Source organism: Babylonia areolata, chromosome 20, assembly GCF_041734735.1.
Source record: "Babylonia areolata isolate BAREFJ2019XMU chromosome 20, ASM4173473v1, whole genome shotgun sequence".
Lineage (NCBI taxonomy): Eukaryota > Metazoa > Mollusca > Gastropoda > Neogastropoda > Buccinidae > Babylonia > Babylonia areolata.
Genome location: NC_134895.1, coordinates 17,123,604 through 17,149,720, shown reverse-complemented (window position 1 = coordinate 17,149,720; position 26,117 = coordinate 17,123,604). Strand labels below are relative to the sequence as shown.

The 26,117-nt window shown below is 40.1% G+C and overlaps 1 protein-coding gene across 1 annotated transcript in view; it reads right to left on the bottom strand.

The window, feature by feature from the left end:
* Positions 1–647: 647 nt before the first annotated feature.
* LOC143295263 (acetyl-coenzyme A synthetase, cytoplasmic-like) overlaps positions 648–26,117 on the bottom strand; it is a 40,827-nt gene continuing 15,357 nt past the window's right edge. Inside the window, 12 exon segments of the mRNA XM_076606853.1 lie at positions 648–6,074; positions 6,813–6,858; positions 8,432–8,503; positions 8,505–8,632; positions 13,133–13,241; positions 14,239–14,319; positions 16,249–16,305; positions 16,874–17,006; positions 18,055–18,188; positions 20,092–20,284; positions 22,391–22,506; positions 23,785–23,935. Coding sequence (XP_076462968.1) covers positions 5,875–6,074; positions 6,813–6,858; positions 8,432–8,503; positions 8,505–8,632; positions 13,133–13,241; positions 14,239–14,319; positions 16,249–16,305; positions 16,874–17,006; positions 18,055–18,188; positions 20,092–20,284; positions 22,391–22,506; positions 23,785–23,935 — 1,420 coding nt within the window. The 3' untranslated portion in view covers positions 648–5,874.

Sequence of the window (26,117 nt, the reverse complement as noted above, 5' to 3'; positions counted from 1 at the left end):
ATCTTGCCCATTTATGAATGTTTTGTATTTCTGTTTTTAGATGATGGAGATTCATAACAACATTTTTTAACAGCTTGTGATATGTTTTGCTTTAGAAAGCTCATCTCATGATAATTATTGAGTGTGGGATGGTGGGTGCTTGGTTTTTATGGCAATAAAGAGGAAAGATGTTTGATTCAGTTGCAGATGGCAGAATTACATGGTGGCCTATCATTTTACATCATAAATATTATCCAAATTATTGACGTGATGTTTTGTGCAGATGTTTGCTTCAACAAGTGAATACGTAGCATTACTTCATGAGATTTCAAAAAGAACTGGTTGGTGTGCTGGTTTTAACACAAATAAAATTGTGCAAAGACTGATCGAAGTCGAGTTTTGTTTCCCCCCCCCCCCCCCCCCCCGAGTGTTTTGGAAAAGGAGTTTCTGTTGATACATTTGATGCCTGGTGTACATCATATGAACTCTAGACTGGACATGGTAACATGCTTACTTTGTCCAACAGGTGAGTGATACTTTACATTGTGACTCTTTTCCCCAGGTCTTATCAGGCCAATCAACACAAAACAAGTCATCCAAAGCATTCAATCACCATTCAAAACATGGTGACAATTCATCCACCTCATTATCACAGAGCTCATATAGTATTACCTTCTACCTTTTTTTTTTTTTATTTCCAAGCTAAGTCTGCCCTCAGTAAATAACAACCAGTGCCTCCCAACAATGGCAGCATTATATCTACAACATACACAACTGCATGTCCAGTAAAAAATATGGCATTACAAAACAAATCTAACAAAATCTATGAAGACATTACTCACTGTGGTGCAGAAACTGATGACTTCTTTTTAGCTGAACAATATCTATGATATGGTTTTCTTTAGTCATTGCTAATCATACAACATAAAAATATTGAAAACATGTACACAGGATTATTTGAACTGTCATAGCTGGTTGGACTGAAACAAATCTGAGCAGAACTTTATTTAAACTTGCAGACACAATGATAATGACAAGAAGTGAGGAGGGAGACAAATGCTATGTACGCTAAGAACAGTGGTATGCTAGAATGCAGTGTGCTTCTGAATGACACTAATTTACAACACAACTTCCCTGTGAAGCCAATCATTGAAACATAAGGTACCACGATATCCATACTTGCATAATTATAAACTGAATGTTTTATACTTTCCCCGACCCCCAACCCCCCGCCCCCCACAAGGTTTTATGAGAGCACCATTTTATTAAAGACAAAAACCAGAACAGAAATAACTAAATTTACTTAAAAGGGCATTATATACAGCAATGACAATTTGGGGGCTAGGAACTAATCAAGTTCTATTGCTTTGTTGTACTTTTGTGTGTGTGCATGTCAAGCTCTTGCTTTTAGCATGAATGTTCAGAAATATGTGCCCTACTTTTTCATTAAGAGCTGACACAAATTATAAGTATTCTTAAAACTACACAGCAGTGCGACAGCATTCAGTAACAACCAGCATTATACAACTGTCCTTAAGATCACAACAGCATGATTTGGTGACAACAGACAACAACAGGCAGTCATAAAACACGCAAAGCTAGTTCTTGACAGTTTGACCTGTCCTGATACATAATTTGCCACGACTTGCTTCTTCATGCATTCCCCTTCATTTTCCTGCCTCCTCCTCCTCCTCCTCCCTCAGAAAATGATGGATGTTATTTCATGCTCACAATAACCGAGTACACAACGGCAATGCAATGAGATAAATCTTCACTTGTGCTGAAGTCAAATGTCTGATCTCCCAGTTTGAAATGAACGCTGACTGATCACAACAGTTTGTTCACAAATAAACTTCTCCCATGCACAAAAGTCGCCACTAAAGATACAACAGCCCGCAAACACACATGAACTTCTGCCATGCATTTAAGTTGCCATTAAATGTTATGCCAAAAGGTACAGTGCATGTAAAACAAATCAACATGTTAATGTATACCAACCAAATATTGCATAGCTAGATACCTACCAAAAAAATGATAAAAACACAATAAAAAATTTTTTTTAATTTATTTTTTAATTTTTTTTTAGTAAACTGATGCAATCCTCCACCTCTTCTTCATTACTGTACAGAAATATTCTCACACCAATTTAACTATTTATGATTACACATGTTAATACTGCACTTCATTTTTGGACTATAAGGCGCTGCTATTTTCAGACAAATCCTATTCTCACCCCAACTCGCCCTGTTTCTTTCATAGAAATCGTGAAAAAGAACAGAATATGATGTACTTATCAAATAAATCCAAGGCGTTAAAATACCAGTAAATAAAAATCAAACGAGGTTTCTAAAAATAACATTCTGGCCAAATAACAGAAGCAACACAATCCTGCACTTTTGTCCACGGGCTGCAACTCATATACACGAGTGAGCTTTTATATATATGACCTTTTTCATCCAGCCATGTAGGCAGTCATACTCCGTTTTCGGGGAGGTGGTGCATGCTGGGTATGTTCTGGTCCCATCGAACCCTGACATGGATCATATCTTTAACATGCACATTTCATCACAGTTCTGCTCTAAATCTTCTTAGTACTCTAGAGCATGACAAGAAGTGCAATAAAATCTCTTGGTCTGAATAATAACAGAACTCTACTGTTTGATAACACATAGTTAGGCATCGCCACGAGTTCCAATTCTAATTTTACCCATTAAAAAAAGCATGAGTCAAATTTGAGAAAAAGCTATTGCCTTATAGTCCGAAAATACTTGTAAGCAACTATTCAAGAGCATGTCAAAACCAAAAGAATATAAGCAATGATTATTACATTGTTAAAAATCAAAACTTCAGAGGCATTAATAAGAATACACTGAATATGCAAATCAAATGTGACAAAACCTGGAATTAAAAAAAACACCTCAAACATAACACACACAAGCATCAACTCTGCGGCAGTGAAAACAAAGGCAACAAAGCGTACAGTGGCTTTCTGAAAAGGGCGAGGACAGAAATGCGTCTTTCCTAAACACATCTTAAAGAAAAACAACCCACGACTGACTGATCCCTCAATGCAATGTAAATGTTCAAGACAGCACCTTACAAAATACATGCACACCATGGGTCATGCATCATATCCAACGTTTGACAATACACATTGCATGTCAATATTACCACTTCTTCATGCACAAACACATGCCTGCAGGAATATGCTTTTTGATGAGATCATCTTCTTCAACGCTGACATGGATTACAGGATCTTTAACGTGCGTATCTGATCTTCTGATTGCGTATACACACAAAGGGGGTTCAGGCAATAGCAGTCTGCACGTATGTTGACCTGGGAGATAAAGAAAAATCTCCACCCTTTACCCACCAGGCGCCATCACCGAGATTCGAACCCGGGACCCTCAGATTGAAAGTCCAATGCTTTCACCACTCGACTATTGCGCCTGTCTGATGTAATCTAAATGATGAAAAAACAATCTTATCAAACAAAAAAGTGATGTAAAATAAATTTGTGAAATCCCTTGTTCAACAGTAGTGTGTCTAAACTTCATGGCTCACAAATGCCAAAATTCTTTCTTCAACTCGTTTGTTAGATGGACACCCCAGTCCCTGCGATGAACGCAGCTGTACGCTGCAAATTTCTTTCAAAGGAGTATACTTCTGCTCAAATTTAATGAAGGTCAAGACTTCACTACCTTCATGCAAATCTTCATGTTTGATTTCATAATTAGTTTGAATAAAATACACGTAATGTTACAGTGCCAGTCGTTAAATAACCAGACTTAAAATATACACAAGCTTGGTCCATAGGGCGCTGGCAAACAAAATGTGTTGTCATGATTTTCATGCCTTTCCACAAACCTCAGACCCATTTACTGATACATTTCTGAATATGTGCTTTAAATTTTGCTGAATTCCACATGATCACATGAATCTCAATGACTCCTCGACAATTATATGTACCGGGAAAGTACATATGCTTTATAAAACACACATACACACATCAGAATAGCAATGTAAGGGTAAATGGATCTGAATTCTGCAACACAGGCCCCCCCACAACATAATACATATGAATCCAAACTATGAAATAATACAAGAGTGCCAGAGTGAAGCTATTATATGAAAATTGTATTAACTCACTCAGGACGAATAGTTTTCCCCCTTGCTTTCCCCTGCAGATGACCCATTTGTTAGGATTAGGAAAAAAATCACAAAAAATACAAAACACAAAGTAACTGAATGAAACTTCATGTACTTGACCCACTGACCCCTCTCCTCATGTCGTGTGTATGCCCACCCCCTCCCTCTCTTCACAACCCTCAGAAGCTGAGTCACTGTCAGTACATTCTTGCTGGTAGCTTTCTTCTCTGCAGATACTTTATTCAATGTCTTCATCATCCTCGTCTATGTCGAAACCTTCAGTTTGAAGCATTCCAATCACTTCAGCAGCAGTAAAAAGCCGCTGTCATGATCTAGTTTGCTCCAAGTATTTTCCACTAGTATCGCCTGCGACGCCATTTTCGATAAGTATGCAGATTACCTTGTCATGTGGGGTACCAAGGTCAACAGCTGGCCAGTGAGTTATAGTTATGGAACCTCACGAAGAAACTTTCCATTCGACCCTTGACACGTTTGCAATGCCCGGTGTAGCTGCAATTTTTATGCTACCCCATGAAGAAAGTGTGGAAAAAATTTTGTCAAAACCGCTATAGCATTACAGGATGCGGAACACTACCTTACATCAAGACCGCTATAGCGTTCCATCGTCCAGAGTGAGTTAAATGAATCACATTAATGTGCACCCCTCAATTCCACAGGGGGGCAAACAAAAATTCATTATATTCTACATGGGATCCACTCCGACACACTGATTTAAAAAAAAAGAAAAGAAAAAAAAGTATGAGCAGTGGTCTTGACATCCCTGTGTACAAACACAAAGGGAGTGATAAAAAGTTGTAGCAAAACAACCATTCCCATTCCCTGAGCTTTGTGAGATTTTTAAGTCTGAGTGTACTTTCAGAAAAAATCTTCAACGAAAACTATTAACACAGGGAAATGCTTAACTGAAAAGTCTGCATATATTTTGACAAATGCATAAAGTGCAAACAGACTCAATATCAGTGCTTGATGTAATCTGGGAACACATGTCATTTACGTGATCAACAGTTGTGAACACACGTAACTCAAATACTTGAATTTGAAGCAATCTTCAATCATTCCTTTTAGTATTTCGTATCAATGTAATCAATAATTCTTATCAAACATGATTTTTATTTCCCCGTTGATCACACCATGATTGATCTGTTAAGTCAACACCTGCCCGCACCCTGTACCTCCATATAACAGTCCTCCCTTTAAAAACAGTTGTGGAGCATAGGAAACTGATGCCTATACACTCAACAAAACAAAACAAGGAGATTTTTTTATTTATTTTACAAGCTACATTCCTAAACATGCACACTACTTATTTTCATCTCTGTGCACATAATCATATTTGAGGAAATTAATCATTTCTATCTCCCCCCCACCCTCCACCCCACTCCAAAAAAAAAAAAAGAAGTTTAAACAGAAAGAGTTAATAACACAACAGAAAGAAGCAATAAAATAAACCACGGGGATTAGTTCATGAATAACTCAACAGAATGAAGCAATAAAATAATCTCACAGTTAACTGTGGAGTGAAAAACAAACAAACAAAACAAACAAACAAACAAAAAAAACCCCAACCCCCCCCACACCCTCACAAAAATAAACCCCACACCACCTAGACTGGAATCAAAAAAAGAAATTGGTTGGTACGCGAGCGTCTATGACAGACAAGACATCCTTTCACTGCATGGTGAAAGAGTCCAACTCCAGAGCAAATCCTTGATGACGCCCTGCGCTTCAAGCGTCAGAGGGGCGCAGCTGGAAAAGGAGGTCGATCACACTCTCGTCTGCCAGGGTCGATGTGTCGCCCAGGTCACGATCGCCGCGAGCAATTTTGCGCAGGATGCGTCGCATGATCTTTCCAGAGCGGGTCTTTGGCAGGGCTGGAGCGTCCTGGATAAAATCCGGCTGAGCGAACGGACCGATCTTCACTCGAACTAGAAACGAGGAAGAAGGCAAAAGGAAAAGAACATGACAACAACACATCATTTCATGTGACAAAAACTGCTGTTATTAAGGTCATTAAGTAGTCAAGAATAATGATCAAAAGTCTGCAGCACATAGTGACAACAACAAATCATTTCATGTGACAAAAACTGCCATTATTAAAGTCATTAAGTAGGCAAGAATACAGCCAGAGAATCTGAGCGATCAAAAGTCTGCAGCACATAGTGATAACATCAAATCATTTCATGTGACAAAAACTACCATTATTAAAGTCATTAAGAAGGCAAGAATATAGCAAGAGAATATGAACGATCAAAAGTCTGCAGCACATAGTGCCATTATCAAAGTAAGTAGGCAAGAATATAGCAAAAGAATGATCAAACTTCCATAGGTCACATAAAAGTTTTAAAAAAGTCCCTTACATGAAAGAAATATCTGCTTCTTCAAATAAGATAACATTATGAAATAAGTTACAGACTTCACAGAAAAGAGTAATGGTCTCGAGGCCGGAGATCAAGACAGATAACAACCCCCCCCCCCACCCCCCCACCCACCCCCAAAAACAAAAAAACAAAACAAACCCACACACATACATAAAGGAAAAAAAAATGGTGAAGGAAGAAAATCAGGCATTTTAAAAATTTCAGGTACAAGTTCTTCAATTACCAAACACTTGTGCACAAGCATATACACCACACACACACACACACACACACACACAGCCTCACCAAGGTTTATCAGTTCAACTTTCAGCTGGTCAGTGAACTCCTCTCCCTGCAACAAACCACAAAGTAGAATCACAAAGACACATATCTGCTAGTCACACAACAGGAATGCACAGTTTTTATGTCAGTCAGAAAAGAAACCATCACCAGTCACAGCAAGAATGGTGGGGGGTTTTTGTTGCTTTTTTTCAGTCTCTCTTACAGCAAATGAAGACACAGAAGTTTCTTTCTTCCTTTTTTTTTTTAATGCACTAAAGTTAAAGATATGGACAGACACTGCTCTGTCTGACCTTATTTGTTATTTCTTCTAACAATACACTTGAAATTATTCAGCCATTCCATGTCTCCCATCATTCAAACCTGGAATGAACAGCTCATGTTTTTAAATATATCTTTACCCCCTTGCCTCCTGATGCTGACAAATATACAAGTATTCTTGTCAGAGAAGGCCTGTCACCTCACAGGTCAGAGTGTCAGTGACCACACTGTACTTGGACTTCGTCCTCTTTGGACCGCACTGGTTTATCTATCAAAAATCTATGACATCACATAAAAAGTACACAAACACTTGAAACTGCTCTGTATTTGGACTTTTCCTCTTTGGACCGCACTGGTTTATCTATCAAAAATCTATGACATCACATAAAAAAGTACACACAAAAAAAAGTAACTGCAATCAAAACTCATACCACACTGATCTCGTTTCACCAAAGTTCAGCATTCAAGGGCTTAACTCACTCCGGACGATGGAATGCTATAGCATTCCTGATTCAGGAATGCTATAGCGTAGTGATGTAAGGTAGCATTCCAGTCAACAGAACGCTATAGCAGTTTTAACAATTTAAAATTTTTCCACGTTTTCCTCATGGGGTAGCATAACATTTGCAGCTACCCCGGGCATTGCAAACGTGACAAGTGTCAAACGGAAAGTTTCTTCATGAGATTTTTTAACAACACACTCCACAGCGAGCCAGCGAGTTCAGGACCCCACACGACAAGCTGATCTGCATACGTATCGAAAATGGCATCGCAGGCAATACAAGCGGAAATTTTTGGAGCAAACTAGATCATGACAGCGGCTTTCACTGCTGCTGAAGTGATTGAAATGCTTCAAACTGAAGGTTTTGACATCGGCAAGGATGATGAAGACGTTGAATAAAGTATATGCAGTGAAGAAAGCTACCAGCAAGAAGTTACTAATAGTGACTCAGCTTCTGAGAGCAGTGAAGAGGGAGGGGGGTGGGCGATCACACGATGTGAGAAGAGGGGTCAGTGGGTCATGTACAGTGAGTTTCATTCAGTTACTTTATGTTTTGTATTTTTTGTGATTTTTTTTCCAAACCCTAACAAATGGGTCATCTGTAGGGAAAAGCAAGGGGGAGAACTATTCGTCCGGAGTGAATTAACAGTGACAAAGATGCAGAACCTGTACTAAGGGAAAATCCAACACTTGCAGAGACACGGACTTGACTATTTTTTAAGTGTTTTTTGTTGTTGTTTTTTTAAAGTAAAAAACAACAACAAAAGAAGACAAAATAAAACACACACACACACACACAAAAGAACAACAATAGAAGACAAGACAAAGTTCTATGTCAGCATAATCCCAAAAGGAAACGGACCTCTTTGAGCGTGACGAAGCAGTAGATGCACTCCCCCTTGATGGTGTGGGGGTGAGAGACAGAGGCGGCCTCAGGCCACCGCTCTGTGTTCAATCAACGCTGACTCCACCTCAGCTGTGGACAGGAGGTGGCCAGACACGTTGACCAGGTCGTCAATGCGGCCCGTGATCCAGATGTAGCCGTCTTTGTCCCTATGCGCTCCTGAAACAAACCCAACCCAATCAAATCATGGTGCGACGGGCGCAGTAGCCGAGTGGTTAAAGCAGTGGACTTTCAATCTGAGGGTCCCAGGTTCGAATCTCGATAACGGCGCCTGGTGGGTAAAGGGTGGAGATTTTTACCGATCTCCCAGGTCAACATATGTGCAGACCTGCTTGTGCCTGAACCCCCTTCATGTGTATATACAAGAAAATCAAATACGCATGTTAAAGATCCTGTAATCCATGTCAGCGTTTGGTGGGTTATGGAAACAAGAAAATACCCAGCATACACCCCCCTGAAAACGGTGTATGACTGCCTACATTGCCGGGTAAAAAACGGTCATGCAAATAAAGCCAACTTGTGTACATACAAGCAAATATGGGAGTTGCAGCCCAAGAACAATGAAGAAGAAAAGAATTATTGGTGCTTGAAGCCTCGCCGACCACTGAGGCCATCTCAAGCTATCACCACATCAGCATCTACTTCAAGTGGTCAATGACCTGTTGCTAGCATCTGATGCAGCCAAGGTATCCATTCTGTCACTGCTGGACCGTTTTGCAGTATTTGACACTATGGGCAGAAGGTTGTGTACTGTGTTCAGACTCAATGGCACCGTTCTGAAATGGTTTCATTGCTACTTATCAGGTCGCACACACTCTGTCCTTGTAAATGGAAACCAGTCTGTTCCATCTGTGCTCAGATATGGGGTACCACAAGGTTCCGTCCTAGGACCTGTACTCTTTACAATGTACACACAACGTCTAAGTTTGATCATCCAACAGTCTGTACCTCACTATCATCTGTTTGCCGACGATTCTCAACTGCATGATTCTACTATTCCCTCTGAAATTCCATGTTTAGCTTCTAAATTTAAAACTGGTATCACGGCTGTGCCGCTTAACTTCCAGCAGAGCTATTTAGTTTCAGAGTTCAGTGAGCGGTCAGGAGCACGGCTGCTGACCTAGATTCCACTGGGATGGGAGGGGGGGGGGAAGGGGAGCGCGCGCCGCGCTCTTTGTGCCTATGTTTCCAGCAGAGAAAGGTGTATTGTTTAAGTGATTTTCATTTAATCATATTCGTGCACAGTCACTTTTGTTTGCTGTCATTTTTGTGTACATGATTCCAGTGAATGTGAACTTTAAGTGTGTTGTGTGATTTACCAGACACTGTCCGAGTGTTTGTGTTACATCCAGTTATTTGACCTAAGTGTGTGTGTGTGAGTGCCGACAAAAATGGAATCTGGTGCGGTAGTGGCAGCATTGCTGACTGGACAACACACCTTCAGTGAACACTTGAGATGTTTGGATAATATGTGTCGTGTGTGTGGTGAGCGGGTTCTCAGAAGAGATAAAGACAAGGGGTTGAATGCAAGACTTTGTGTCAAGTATTCTTCTGAACTGTTTCGTTTTTTCGGTCTAGATGTTTCGAATGATGAAGAGGGCAAACATCCCACATGCATTTGTATCAAGTGCTACAAAAAAATGATAAAAATGAAACATACTCATGGAAATTCTCAGTTCAAAACTGCAAATGAAAATGTTGCACTTGACATTGACAGAATGTCAGAAATCTGGACAACTTTCGATCCAGATCTATCTTTGGATCAGTGCAAAACATGCTCTTTTCATCACTCAAAAAGTCAGCGTGGTCGTCCGAAAAAAAGACGATCAGCACCCGTAAAAAAATGCACGGATGACAGTTTTGATCCGTCTGACCTCTGCTTAGATACCGACGACAGTGTGTCAACGTCATTTTGTCAGTCCACATCAACACCAGTCAAAAAAACAAGAACGCTGTGCACAAACACATCTCCAATAACACCCAAAACACCTGTCACTGACGCAGCTATATCACCCATCGCACAATTGAAACGTAAGACGGTGTATGTTGACTCAGAGGATGAAGATCTCAATAAATCTCTTACTGAAGAAGAAGAAAAATTATGCACACGACTGATGTGCATAATTGATGTTCAAGAAAAAAAAATGTTTGAGTTTAGTCAGTGTCACACTTCAACTGAGTGGATTACCAACTACAAACAAGGAGTTCATATGGATTTATAAGTTCAGGTAGGAATGGATTTTATTATTTAGAACTTACAAATGCATGTCAGTACGTTACATTGTGATCGTTTACTAAAAGCATGGTATCGTCAAGGTGTATCTTTTAGACTGACCAAATGCATGTCGCAAGCAAAGGCACACATACTGACACGCAAAACATCTAGTCGGCGAAAATCTCTCTCCCCCTCTCTGTGTGCGTCTCTCTCTCTCTCTCTCCCTCTCTCTCTCTCTGTGCGTCTGTCTCTCTCCCTCTCTCTCTGTGCCTCTCCCCTTTCTCTCTCCGTACACGTTCCTCTGTTTCTCAGTATGTCTGTCCCTGCATATATGTCTGTCTGTCCGTCTCTCTTCCCGTGATGTTGAGAGAAGTGTGAAACTTAAGTGGCTGGCAGCAGTTCTCAGTGGAGCTGATCGTTAAATACTGACACTAATTCCGGGGCGGTCTGCCACCTCTAGGTAATGTATCGGCTATATTTTCCTTCCAGTTGTATCGTGGAGACATGCATGTATATCATGATATAAGTTTTATCTCCAAGTAAAACGATGTACACACACAACACGGAGTTGAAATTGAACTACGTTTCGTGTGTGTTCCTCAGTTCGAACAGAATGTTCGTGTGCTCGCTAAGTTTTGGACCGCTTGTACACTGCCTGTAGGAAATTAAACCTACTCATGTTTGGTATCGTTAAATTTGTCAGAAAATCACACATCCATTCACACCCATAGCGCCCTTCTTGTTGCATTCTGACATAGAGTATTATTTTTTAAAAGCACATAACCCTGTTTCTGACAGTTTATCAGCAGCAGCGAAGCTGTTCACAGCTGTACACACTGCCCGTGTAACATGCGCTCCGCTGAGAATAGCGCGAAGTTAGTGGTGCGCCAGAGCGCTGCCCCATATACTGCCTGCCTGTCTGTCCAGGCTATACCTTTCCAACGTTTCGCGCTCGCTCGCTGTTCATCCCTCTCCCCTCCGCTTCGCGCCAAAACTAAAAGGGCTGCCTTGTGCCGCCGTGGTATAGAAAATGTAGCAAAGTGGATGAAACAAAACAAACTAAAAATGAATGATGACAAAACAGAACTAATACTGACTGGTAATAAAAATAAGCTCAAGCAGATAAATACAACATCTATCATTTGTTCTGGCATAGAAATTTCTTTTTCTAGTTCTGTCCGCAATCTTGGTTTTTACCTTGATTCATCCCTCACAATGGAAACTCATGTGAACCACCTGTGTAAAGTTCTTTACTTTCAGTTTCAGTTTCAGTAGCTCACTGCGTTCGGACAAATCCATATACGCTACACCACATCTGCCAAGCAGATGCCTGACCAGCAGAGTAACCCAACATGCTTAGTCAGGCCTTGAGGAAAAAAAAGAAAAAAAAAGAAAAAGAAAAGGTGTGAATAAATAATAGATAAATACATAAAAAAAAGAACTACTACTACTAATAATAATATGTATAAGGTGCAAAAACTTGATGAAGTCAACTTTTAGCATACATAAATAAATAAAAATTTTATTTTTAAAAAAAGAAAAAAAAAGTAGTAATAACAATAATAATAAAATAAATAAATAAAAAAGACAACAATGATGATAAATAAGCAAATAAATGTAAAACATGGCGACACACATTCACACATACACAGGAATGAGACCCCTGCCGGAGTCTGCACTCGTGGGTCACGGTTAAGTATGTGTAGTTAAACTATGTTTATGAGTGGTGCTGCATACACGGCTGTTTGCTGAAAATTAATCATTACAGCATGCCCCCAAACACAAGCAGAAAAAAAAGAAAAAAAGAAAGAACAAAAAATCTGTGCAAGGGATCCTTAACTTTTTCTGAAGCCCGTATACAAAATGTGTCCCTTCTGCTGTTGCTATGGTTAATGATGTGTTCAAGTATGTTTGAGGTTTGCTTACTGCTGTGATGATAGGTTTTTCTTGCTAACTGGTATAAGTGTGCCTGTATGTGTGTGTGCGTGTATACAGAAGTGAAGGACAGGGGACAGGACAAATACCTGTGTATGTACGTCACTGTGTGCGACTGAGCAATAACATGCCTACTCAAAAATATTACCATCAGGAACAGATAACAAAAAATCAGGAACAAACTGAACATTCCAAGAATCTTCAGAACACACTTTTTTCATAGAAACATTCTCTCTCTCTGTCTGTCTCTCTTATGCACACATACACAAACAGAAGTACACACAGATACATACACACTAATACTGCTTACAATTAATAGATTGACATTTAAACTTAAAAAAAAAAATCTGTTCCATCATCACTGCGGGGTTATATATATATATATATATATATATATATATATATATATATATATATATATAAAAAAAGATTTTAAAAAAATCTATTATCATTAATTTGAGAGAATGACTACAAAGAAACTGACCAACCAACACACTGAAAGGCATTACCATCTCCAGTGCAGTAGTATCCCTCAAATTTCTTGAAGTAAGTTGTCTCGAACCTCACTTGGTTCTCCCACACTGTTCGCATGATTCCAGGCCATGGCTTCCGGAACACCTGGTGGCACACAACACAGCTGTCATTCTCCACAGCTCTTTTCTTTGTACCCTGATTGATATCACTTTGTTACCGATTCCACAATGCTGCCTTTCTCGTTATTACTGCATGCTTTGTCCTGTTTTATTCATTAAAAAAAAAAAAAAAAAAAAAAAAAAAAAAAAAATCACACCTTAACACAATACTAATCACAGAAATAAACAGAAACCCACTTTAACTCACTCCGAACGAATAGTTTTCTCCCTTGCTTTCCCCCAACAAATGGCCATTTGTTAGGGTAAAGAAAAAAATCATAAAAAGTACAAAACACAAAGTAACTGAATGAAACTCCATGTACTTGGCCCACTGATCCCTCTTCTAACATCGTGTGCATGTCCATTCTCCACCCTCTCTTCACAGTGCTCAGAAGCTGAGTCACTGTCAATACCTTCTTGCTGGTAGCTTTCTTCACTGCAGATACTTTGTTCAACGTCTTCATCCTCCTCCTCGATGTCAAAACATTCAGTTTGAAGCATTTCTATCACTTCAGCAGCAGTAAAAAGCTGCTATCATGATCTAGTTTGCTCCAAAAATTTCCACTTGTATTGCCTGCGATGCCATTTTCGATACACATGCAGATTAGCTTGTCATGTGGGGTACCAAGGTCAACGGCTTGCCAACGAGTGTATAGTCACAGAAACCTTACGAAAAAATTTTCCATTCGACCCTTGATACATTCACAATGCCCGGTGTAGCTGCAATTTTTATGCTACCCCATGAGGAAAATGTGGACAAATTTTTAACTGTTGAAACCGCTATAACGTTCCATCGTCCGGAACGTTCCTCTCCCCCAAACCTTCCCATGGCCTAAACTGAACCAATAATTAGTTTATTCATGCACTTGTTAACTCGACAACTAACGATTTTCTGAATTACAAATACCAGTGTTCATTCCCCTTCACTCTGTTCCCATGTTCCTTTCACTCATCGTTCAAAGAGGAAGAAGCACCAGACTCACCAGGTACCCCTCCCTGGAGTCAGTGATTTCCTGACCGTCCTCTGACAGGATGACTGGCTGGATTCCAAAGAATGGGAATGTCTGCAACACACAGGGTTGGCACAATGCAAATGTCTAGCTGCATGACGTCTAACGTCAGGTTAAAAGCTATGGCGAGCCTTTTTGAGAATTAAGAAAAAAAATCTAAAACTAAACAAATAACAAGAGAGAAATGAGAAAGAAAGAAAAACAACATGAAAACAAGCTAACAAGTGAGTCAAAAATATAACAGCAACCTACCCACCCGCAAATCAAATCTAATAATCAGCGTGATGCAGTTCATCAAAGACCACTGAAGACAAAACAAAAAAAATATGAATGTTGATTAAAAATAACAATAATGATAATAAAATCTCTAACAAATACAGAACAAGTTAACCAGACAACTATGCTTTTTTGGGGTTTTAACCCTTTGAGCCCTGGGAGGGGAGGGGTGTCATAATGCCTGGCCACCGGTTGAGCGGTGCGTAAACACTTGTGTCGTGTTTTGCTATTGGTTGACTTATATTGAAGAGCCAATCAGAAAAACCGTTATATTCCGACACCAGCGAACGCAGTACCAACATTGCCGCGCCCCCTCACTGTGTTTTGTTCATGTGCTTTGGATAAAAAAGATCGATTTCTACCATGAAGCATGCAGAGTCTCAACCTGACACGCGTCCTTTGATCAACTGATTCTGCATGCTCAGATTCATTTTCAACATCACTATCTGTAGCAAAATCATCCGATTCGAATTCCACCTCACTATCAGAGTAATCACTGTCATACTCTACTTCCGATAAATCATCAAGCACATCAATTACTTGCTGCATTGTGTACAGTTGTTTTCTCGCACGTTTTGTCCCTGATTTCTGCCCTGACAGGCCAGGTTGAGACTCTGCAGGCTTCAAGTGTTTACGCACCGCTCAACCGGTGGCCTTGCATTATGTCATTTTTCTCTGCCACCGATAAAGCGGTGGTCAGGGCTCAAAAGGTTTAATACCAATTATTTGCAAATTTTGGCTCAGGAGCTCTGGCAGAAGGGTTAAAATTGCTCAGGGACTCAGGGCTCAAAGGGTTAAGCGTATTCATTTGGCCCGTTTTACTGCATGCAGCTTGTCTCCAGAAACAAATTATGCCCTCTCTAAAAAAAACAACAACTTACCATCATAAACAGATAGAAATAAAACTGATATTTTCAAGAGTTTTCAGGAACACACGCTGTATTCTTAACATATGGGATGCTTTTCTATTCTTGTTAAAACACAGACACCATTCATTCATTCTTTCCTGAAGGTGTGGCTGCATCAATTTGATCTTATCTCATTTTATTCTGTTTTTCGAGGTGAGGTTCACTACCTTCTTCATTAATTCTACACACAATTGCTTGTGACAGCTGGACATCTTTTCATGTAAGCACACTTTTTATTTACTTTGGCTTTTCTCAGTAGCTGGCTATAGACATGTGCGTGCACACTGTTAGTTACAACTTTCCATTCTCCTGGTTTGTCCACCGATGAGAGAACCATTTGGGATATTTTTTCCCCACAGTTACGTCTGGAGCAGTCATCGATTTTAGAGTCTTTCTTTAAAAAATGTGGCTAATTTAGAACAGTTGGCATATATGTCTAGGCAGCAGCTGGCCTCAGTCAAGGAAAACACAAAAAAGGAAAATCTGATGATAAGCGGATTAACCCACATCCTCCAAGCTTCACTCCTTGGTGTTAACCAGTTTGTATTGTATTGTACTGTACTACTCTTTGTGTCACAACAGATTTCTCTGCATGAAATTCGGGCTTCTCTCCCCAAGGAGAGTGAGTCTTTACACTGAGAGTGCCACTCATCTTTTTTGGTTACTTGTTTCTCTATCCTTCGTCACAGTGGCTGGTACTCACATTTTAACTGATGTGTGTGCTCAATAAGACATATAGAATCATACGATTCAAACAACAATAAAAGAGAAAAAAAAGAAAACAAAACAAAATACTTACAGCAGAACCAGGCTTGGTGGGGGTGGCACCTGGAAGTGGAGTGATAACATGACCACCCTGTCACACACACACACACACACAAAATTATGACATACCAATGTACATAACATACACACATATCAATATCATAATTCTTAACATACACGTGTCAACAGCTTAACTTTAATATACAGATATGTGAATATCATAATTTAAAAAAATCCCATACATGTATCAATATTATAACTTTAACATACACATGTATCAATATCAAAACATTAACAGACATATATCATTATCATGATTTGAAACATACATGTATCAATAACTTTAACATACAAATGTGTCAATATCGTAACTTTCAACATACACATCTATCAACATCATTACTTCAACATACAGGAAACAGAAGAAGAAAAAAAAACTTACTAACTGCATTCATTTTGATAAGAGGATGCCAAAAACAGTTAACAATGAGACAAACATCGGTACACGTTCATAATCATTGTAAGTATGTAATCAACAACGCAGTTTTTAGAGGTCTTAATAAACTGCAGTAAACGTGAACCCCCGTAACATCCCCACCCCCCAACCCCGAACTCCCCATTGATTCCTGAAGTTATCATCAAGAAAGTGATAGATGTACCGTTTCAGTCTGCCAAAACGTGTCCACAACAGCACACCTGGAGTTGCCCACAACACTGTAGTACCACAACCAGGCCTCTGGGTTGATTGGCTCACCCACTGTGCCCAGAACGCGTAGAGAGGAGCGATTGTACCTGTGCAGAACACACATGTTCATCATGTTCATGTATGCTTTATTCTTGTGTTAATTCATTCAAATGTGCATTCATACAGACACATGCCTAAAATGTGTAGACACGTACTCTCAAGCATACACAAGCATACACTCATACCCACATAAGCACTGATAACTCTGTGTGTGTGTGTGTGTGTGTTTGTCTGTGTGAGTGTGCATTCACACAGACATTTGCCTAAAATGCGTATACACTTACTCTCGAACATAACAAGCATGCACTCATGTCCACTAAGCACTGACAACAGTGCATATCTTATAAAGTTTGATTTCAGATTACATACTTCAGCATTCAAGCAGAAACATGTAAGTAATATAGTATGAATTGTGACCAAACCAGTGTTTTAGAACATCCACCTTTCCCTAAAAAAAACAAACAAACCCAAAATCTTAATGGCTCATGTTTGATAACTGTTGATTTAAAACCCTAATCCAGCAACAAACTGGGAATTACCTTGAAAACCCTTCCAGATCCCTCAGCTTAATGAAATAAAATATTCACAATCCTAAAATATGGCTTAATCTGGAGACTTACACCCTTCGGCGTTCCTTATAACTGGCATATGTGGACATTTTTTTTCTTCTACATTTCATCCAATTTTGGAGTGACAAAATATCTCAAGACAAACAAAGTTTTAAAAATCTACCACTGACACATATACATACATACACAGATAGCCGAATCAGATGTATTACACAGAATCACAAAAAAACAGAAGGTATAAAAAACAAAACAAAACAACAAAAAAAAACAAAAAAAAACCCCCCAAACCACACACACCACACTGGAAACTGGAAACTGTTAAAGTTAGATATTACATGAGAACTTGTACTGTCCATTCTGTGTTGTCAAATGTAGTCACAAGAACACATCACACTGAAAATGTGTTAATATTTACAACATGTGCTCATCTGGTCTTGTACACATGTCTGTGAGTGGGTTTAAATACACACATTTAACGTGCATGTGCTTTTCAATTTATACAAAAGTTTTATAAAGGCTGACTCACTTTTTGACAAACTCATCGCCATACTTCATGAGGGACCTGATAGCAGTGGGGGCAGTGTAGAACTTGGACACTTTGTACTTTTCCACGGTGGCCCAGAAACGGCCTGCGTCTGGGTAAAACGGCACGCCCTCAAACTGATGAACACACACACACACACACACACACACACAATAGCAACATATATCCACCACATCAGCATAAAGTGAACCAAAATCAAATCAATTCATGCTGCTTACTGTCCAGTTAACAGCAAAGGGACTATTTTCAAGGCTGAATACCCGTCAGTTCTTTAAAACCAGTCTCAGAGAAATCAAAATTGTAGAAAGTTGACCAAAACAACATTAAAAAGACCAAGTCAACTGCATCTTGTTCAGTTCAAATAAAATTCTAATTAAGTTTAAAATATCTATTTCCACCAGGAACTGTAAAAAAAATCCTAGCAATATTTACTGTACACATTTATTTACATATTTAGACTACAACTCTGCTAATGACTGCAAAATGATTTTAAGCAGCAGTAAAAGGTGTTTAGCAATAATTTGTTGCTGTTCATCCAGTGCAATGCATCTCCAGTACCAGACTGAACATTTGTCAGAACAAAAAACTGTCTTGACAGTTGTGTTGTCAGCATACTTATGGAAAGCACGCTCGTGTGGAACGTACATCTGACAGTGGGTAACAGTAGAAAATAAACAAAACTGGTCCCAAGACTATTTGTAAAATAGCAAGAACATAACATTGTGTGCGTGTGTGTGTGTGTGCGTGTGTGTACATACACTGATTGAATGTGTGTATATATGACACAGAGAGAAATGAGGCAAACATATATCCTGCTCAGAGTGTTTGTGTCAGCTTTCTTATGTGAGTGTCTACAAAGGTACAACATATAACCTGGCTGACATGTAACTTTATGTCACACACACACACGACTGCACAAAACAAGACATGACAAATCTTAGCAACAAATCTATCACAGAACTCAACTCGGGACAACAAGCCTTGTTGTAATGGATTTCCTCCAGAACAACCACTTGGGCTCAATCTACATCATCACAGTATGAACATCTGTTTCCTGACATCTGCTTGAAGGAAGCCAACAGCATCCACTCACCAGTGAAACAGGAAATCAGGACCAGAAACACAATATATTTTCTGTGATAGGTAGGTGTGTGTGTACCTATAAGTGTGTACAGGCAAGGGGTTGACAAGATCTTGGGTGTGGCTGTGTGTGTAGGCCTGTGCATGGGGCTGTGTGTGTGTGTGTGTGTGTGTGTGTGTGTGTGTGTGTGTGTGTGTGTGTGTGTGTGTGTGTGTGTGTGTGTGCATGCGTGCGTGCGTTTGTGCATACATGTATGTGTGTGTGTGTGTGTGTGTGCACGCTTGTGTGAGCAAGTATGTGTGCCAATGGGGGAAGATGGGAGATGGAAGAAGTGGGGGGGGGTGGAGGTGTTCCTGACCCTTCAATTTTGAAAAAGACTCACTAATTTTGTAGTGAACAGGTCAAATGACCCAGGCTGTTCTGAACCAAAACTTAACTCTGCGCTCAATACACAGTGGTACCATTCATTCATTCCATATCATCAGAATGGGAAGTTCGAATTATACTCCCGGTTTGGTGATGTATACTTACCATGTCAAACTCAACTTGCGCAAGTTTGACAAGGTACAGTTTATGACACCAAAATAAGGAGTTTGAATTATACTCCCTGTCTGGGAGTATATATATATATATATATATATATATATATATATATATATATATATATGCTCACCATGTCAAACTCAACTGTATCAGTTTGACATGGTACAGCTTATAACACCAAATTGAGGAGTTTGAATTTCAGGCACCCCCTTCTATTCCCGTCAGTGTTTGTCTGACAGCAAGAGTAAAATGGGGAAAAGGTCAGTGTAGGATGGATAGTTACCATCATGGGGTTGGGTAATCTAAGGCACTGTGAACAGCAAGGGCTTTTTTCCTGTTGTAACAAGCAGCAATGCAATGAATACACTCCTGCAGAAACCCCCAAAACAACTCACCATAACACTGGTGGCCCCATTGGCCAGGGGTCCATAGCAGACGTAGCTGTGTCCAGTGATCCAGCCGATGTCCGCCGTGCACCAGTAGACGTCGCTGGGCTGATAGTCAAACACGTACTTGAACGTTGTAGCCGCATACAACATGTAGCCTCCTATTGTGTGCAGTACACCCTTGGGCTTGCCTGTGGAGCCACTGAAATATGATGTTTTGTTAAATGGTGCATACCTCTATATTCATGCGTTTTTTTTGGGGGGGGGTTGCTGCCCCATAATCTGCACTGATTCAGTGGCATTACTCCCACACTGCTCATTCTGATTCCCCCATACATGGCCACACCCAGGTTTGTCTGCCAGTCCCAGTGCCGGCAGTCCACACGGAACCATCAATGTTAGGTCGCCAGGAGGCCACACACCAGAAGGGACCTTGCACTGCTGCCGAGTCACCAGTTGTGTTCAGTGGTGCCTGTTCTGATTTAACGTACTTGGGACACCTTCTACTAAGCCCCCTACTAACAACAATAATGGCTTAGTTGCGGAGCCAGACTCAAGTGAGCGTCCCTCCCAGAGTGGAGCCCCTCCAACAACAGCCCCCATATTCATGCCTATTTTGTAAAGCAAGGACAACAGGAGAGAGATGAGATACAGAAACTTGGTTCTGGTCAAAAATTCAGACAACAACAGCAAAAAAAGACAGAAAGAAAGGGGTGTCAGTGCCAATAAACTTTCAAGACTGACAAATCAGGCAGGGATATGGGGCCTATGTAGGCCATAATTGTGTTCCTTGTATTCTGTGTTACTGGTGACGTACAGCTGATCTGAACAAAGCATACAAACTACCACAAAACTGAGAGACAGACTATAAATGCGTTTTATCTATGACAGAATCACAAACAGCGGTCACAGGAAAGAACAGGAAATGGACACTACATAACCACAAAGAAAAAAAACATTTGTTCACAGTACTGGTCAGTTACAGAGTGAGTGAGTGTTATGCTGTGCTGTGCTGTGCTGTGCTGTGTGTGTGTGTGTGTGTGTGTGTGTGTGTGAGGATCTTGAGAGAGCTGGAGAAAGGAGCAGGAGGATGGTGAGACACATGGGGGGAAAAGTAAAGGACACTTCAGTATGTCTTTCTGCCCTGCCTTAACTTTTGAAAGCATTTCTGTTCTAGTTACAATCACTCATTGTACTAAGTCTGATTAAAAACTGAATGGAAAATCAATGGTTTTCCACAATTCTACATTTTCCTCGTATTGTGATCTTTCACTCTGAGCCCTGATCCAGAGACTAATGATTTTTCTACTTTGCCAACTGATGACCTTGACCTTAAACCTCTCATCTGCTTACTATGTCATCATAAACAGGATTGTTGGTACACATGTGGCACCTGAGAAATATACCAAAGTTACATCCCTCCACCCACCACACACATGAAAATGTATACACATGGAAAATAAAACAAGTGATCATACATACTTTGTGCTCACAACTGAGTCAAAAAACAACAACAAACAAACAAAAAACCCTCCAAATGACAAAGAGGCCAGCAGATAAGGCACTGAACTGGTGCCAAAGCAGTAGACCAGGAAGAGGAAATGTAACCAGAGCAAAACGAGAGCTTGGGTGGGTGGGTGGGAAGGGAGAGAGGGGGAGAACTTGTGAGGACTATTATTATATCTGCAGGGAACTGAGAGGTACTGATAGTGTGTGGAGACAGCAGCTGAGAAAGCCCCCCTGCCCCCAACCCCACACCACCTCAAGTCTCCAGCAAAAGGCAAAATAGGGATTGTCAAGGCACAATACCCGAGTTCTGAGCTTTTTTCTTTTCTTTTCTAAATCTGTCTCCCTTCATCTTATCAACTGCTAGCATACACCCACCCACACACACCCACACCCACTGCCAGTATCAGATACACTACAGTAATGTGATACATCCTGCATGAGCAACAATGTGCCCCTCCTTCCCTTCTTAACCACCTCCTGCTCCCCACCCCTCCTCCCACACACACAGAGAATAACTCAACCTGGCTTGAGACATTCAGGACACACAGCCCTGGCCACATTTCTGTTTTGGAGCAAAGACTCACTAACTGGGCACTGATGTATAGATGTGTGTGTGTGTGTGTGTGTGTGTGTGTGTGTGTGTGTGTGTGTGTGTGTGTGTTTGGGGCTGTGTGGGTGAGTGTGTTGCTAAGTGCGTACACACACACATCTACATGTGCATTCCTGAATCACTTCAAATATGTATGCATACAAGCGAGTGTACACACATACGTGCAATGTGCATGTGAACATTTTTTACCTGGTATACAGCATGAATAGCGGGTCCTCAGCGTCCAGCCACACAGGGTTGCAGGAGGTGTCAGCTGTGGTCATCAGCTCATGCCACCACACATCCCGACCATCCTTCCACATGAACTGCACCCAGCATAAAACCATCAACACTTTACAGAGGTTATACACAGCACTGAATTATCCATTTTTCTACAATAAAGCATTGCTTTTTTTTTTTTTTTTTGTCTTCGCAGTCACTCTCCTCCCCCACCACACACAGACCACACCAAGTACATACTGATCAACACCACACAGGTAACATACAGCACTAAATTATGTATTGTTCTTCAATAAAGTATTGACTTTTTCTTTGCAACCCCCACACCCCTCTCCCCCCTGCATCATCCTCTCCTCCTTCCAATACAGATCAACAAATTAACATCAGCGCACTCATTCACTCACTTCAGGCTCATCTGGGTAATGGTGATACTAGAAGACCTTACTTTCATGCTTAAGAGTGATATAGAATATAGATATGCACAGATGTTTTATCATATAAAAGACATCAAGTTCTGATATTGTTTCATGTAAGTTTATCACAAACTTCTTTTTTTTCTTTTTTTTTTTATATAGGATTTTTTGTTGTTTTGGGTAAGATTCACTCCGTTTACATCTCTGCTGCTAGCACTCTACACACTGGTATCACCATTATTCTTGCTTATAACCAAGCTGACCACACTGGGCTAAGTTACGGCTGAAGACACTTTCACCTCAATCCAACATTCAACTTCTCACTTTACCAATTCTCTCATAAATTCTCTGTTATGCCATCATTCCAGTCCCTATTTCTAAAACGTTTCCCGACGCCAAGAAAGATGTCAAGCCTGGGTCCAATCACACATATTTCATGCACCGGTTCCACCAGCAATAAAAAACACAACAACAAAAGCCACTTTGGTGACAAAAGAACAAAGCTTGCTGGGTCAGTCTACCACCGAGTTCCAAGAACAAAGCTTGTTGGGTCAGTCTACCACCGCGTTCCGTGAACAAAGCTTGCTGGGTCAGTCTATCACTGAGGTCAGTCTACCATCGAGTTGCAAGAACAAAGCTTGCTGGGTCAGTCTACCACCGGTGTCAGTCGACCACCGAGTTCCAAGAACAAAGCTTGCTGGGTCAGTCTATCACTGGGGTCAGTCTATCACCGAGTTCCAAGAACAAAGCTTGCTGGGTCAGTCTACCAATGAGTTCCAAGAACAAAGCTTGCTGGGTCAGTCTACCAATGAGTTCCAAGAACAAAGCTTGCTGGGTCAGTCTACCACCGAGTTCCAAGAACAAAGCTTGTTGGGTCAGTCCATCACCGAGTTCCAAGAACAAAGCTTGTTGGGTCAGTCCATCACCAAGTTCAAATGAGTTCAAACACACCTTGAGCTGTCTGCAGGGTCTCTTTGCAATCCCATCATCTGTCAGCGGCTCATAGGAGCCCTGCTGGTCTGAGCTGTTGTTGTCCTCGACGATCACCTCATCCTTGGGGCTGAGATGGCGAACAACGATGCTTTTGGTCACGGTGTGGCCCCTGTGTCACAGACATCAACAGTTCAGAAGTATGGGACGTATATAAAAGGTACACAGTACACCATCATGAGGCGAAATTAACTCCAGTGGTCAGGACTTTAGACTTAATTTAAAAAAATTTTTTTTTACATATTTTATACAAATTTGCATGATCGTTACCTGTAATCACAAATATACACACCCCTTCAACAAATATATTAACATAGGCAACCATTTGGTAATTATTTCCACACCCTCTCCACTTACACTTACAGACAAAAAAAAGTATATTTCATTATTTGGTAACCAGGAATCCATGTTTCTTTGTCAAACATGTACATTAGTAGACCAAAATAATTTAAAAAAAAAAAGATTTTTACTGCTTCTTTAGCAGAAGGAAAATACACTTAAATGACAATGAATTCTGAAAAAAAAAGTTCTAATTGTTGAAATATAACTCAATGATGATGGGAACTATGGGAAACTTAACCCCTAAGCTGCCTATAACACTTCGCTGCCACAATGACGAGATAACTCATTGAAATATTCGGACTTTTCCTTGCTTTGCATTCAGTTCGTTGACAAAAATGCTGGTAGCTTTAGCTTGGGGAATCTTTCTAGATTCTATTCATAGCTAGAAGCACCATCAACGTCATGAGGCAGTCCTTTATTTGAACGTTTTGGTTGGGTTACTGGCTGCAGTGTTTGCCTGGCTCCTCTCCACGCTCGCTCAACAAAATGTCGGGCTGACGCTGTGCTCAAGACATGCGATCGTGGCAAACTAAATCAACCAAGATTGCTTTCCTTAGCAGATGCTCAGAAAGAATTGAAGCATAAATTCGAAGGAGAAGACAGTGATGAACATTTATAGGACGATCTGATAGAAAATAAAGGGAGCAATCAAGACAGTGGCCAAGATACAACTACCAGTGACTGATGCCGGCTGCATAGGCATAGCAGACGACAGACACTAACCAAATTATTAGCAGGACACAGTGTGAGCAATTTTCTTGGCACTCAGCCAACGCAGTCTGATGAGAACTGGATAAGTGAAGTGACCCTGAGAGAGGGGTGAAGAGGAAGGGGGTGAAGACTGAGGGCGTGTGGCCTCACATCCATATTATCACTTGGAGAAGTCACAATGCATTGTGTATCTATCTCTTTTTCAATCTTATTTTATTGTGGTTGTTCTAGTATGATTTTGTGTGTGCAGATATCCATTTGTCCAGAAAATATGATATTTTAGTGCAAATTGCCTGACTAATGTTTGTAATGAACAAGTTGAAAATGTGACAAAAAACAAAACACTGATTTCAAAACAACAGCATGTCACTAAAATATATATAAAATGGGAAAACATTATGTGTTTTGCATTGTTTATTCATTTACCTTTCAGAAAATGTATACTTTTATGGGTCTTTCTCCAATAACAAAGAGCACAAAATTTTTTGAAAATTTATACCCTGTTTTTTGTGAAAAAACTCTGGCAAATAGATTTCACTTAAATCTTATTTTCCTTGCACCGAAAGGGTTAATGGGTAATAACACTTATTCCATGTGGTGTGATGATCAAGAGTGATTTTTGAGAACAAACAATTTTTTTTTTAAAATATGTCAAGTCTATAGTCCTATTTTGAATCCTATTTTTCATCATTATAAAGATTTGTGTGCATGACCTGTCTTTGCACTGTTAATCAAATAAAATAATATGTCTTTAATCCGCTGCAAATTAAATTTCTCCTCAAATGAATCTTTTTTTCCCTTTCTTCGTTTCACAAACATTTCACAACAAAAAAATTATAGACATGTATTCTCTTTCTCTGCCTGTTGTTTGTTTCTCTCTCTCCTCTACCTGTCTGTCTCTGTCTCTCTGTATTCAGTGATTTAATTCAATGTACTGATGTAATGCCCATGCAGGATCTTGCCCAGTTCGTATCTTATGCTGATAAAAAGTGTGCATGTGTGTGCATGTCATATCCACTCAAAACAAAAAAAATTACTATGTTGTATTATTCAGAACCCAAGCAAAATGGTAATGCACTTGAACACAGTCTGGGTGTCATCAATGAAAATGTTATTGTTAGGAGTCTGACGACTGATGAACATTAAACCATCTGGAACCTGCCGCTCTACACATTTGTTTTGTCTTGCTCTGCAAGATGAACGAAAAATATACACAGCTTACTGAAATAACAAAATTTAAT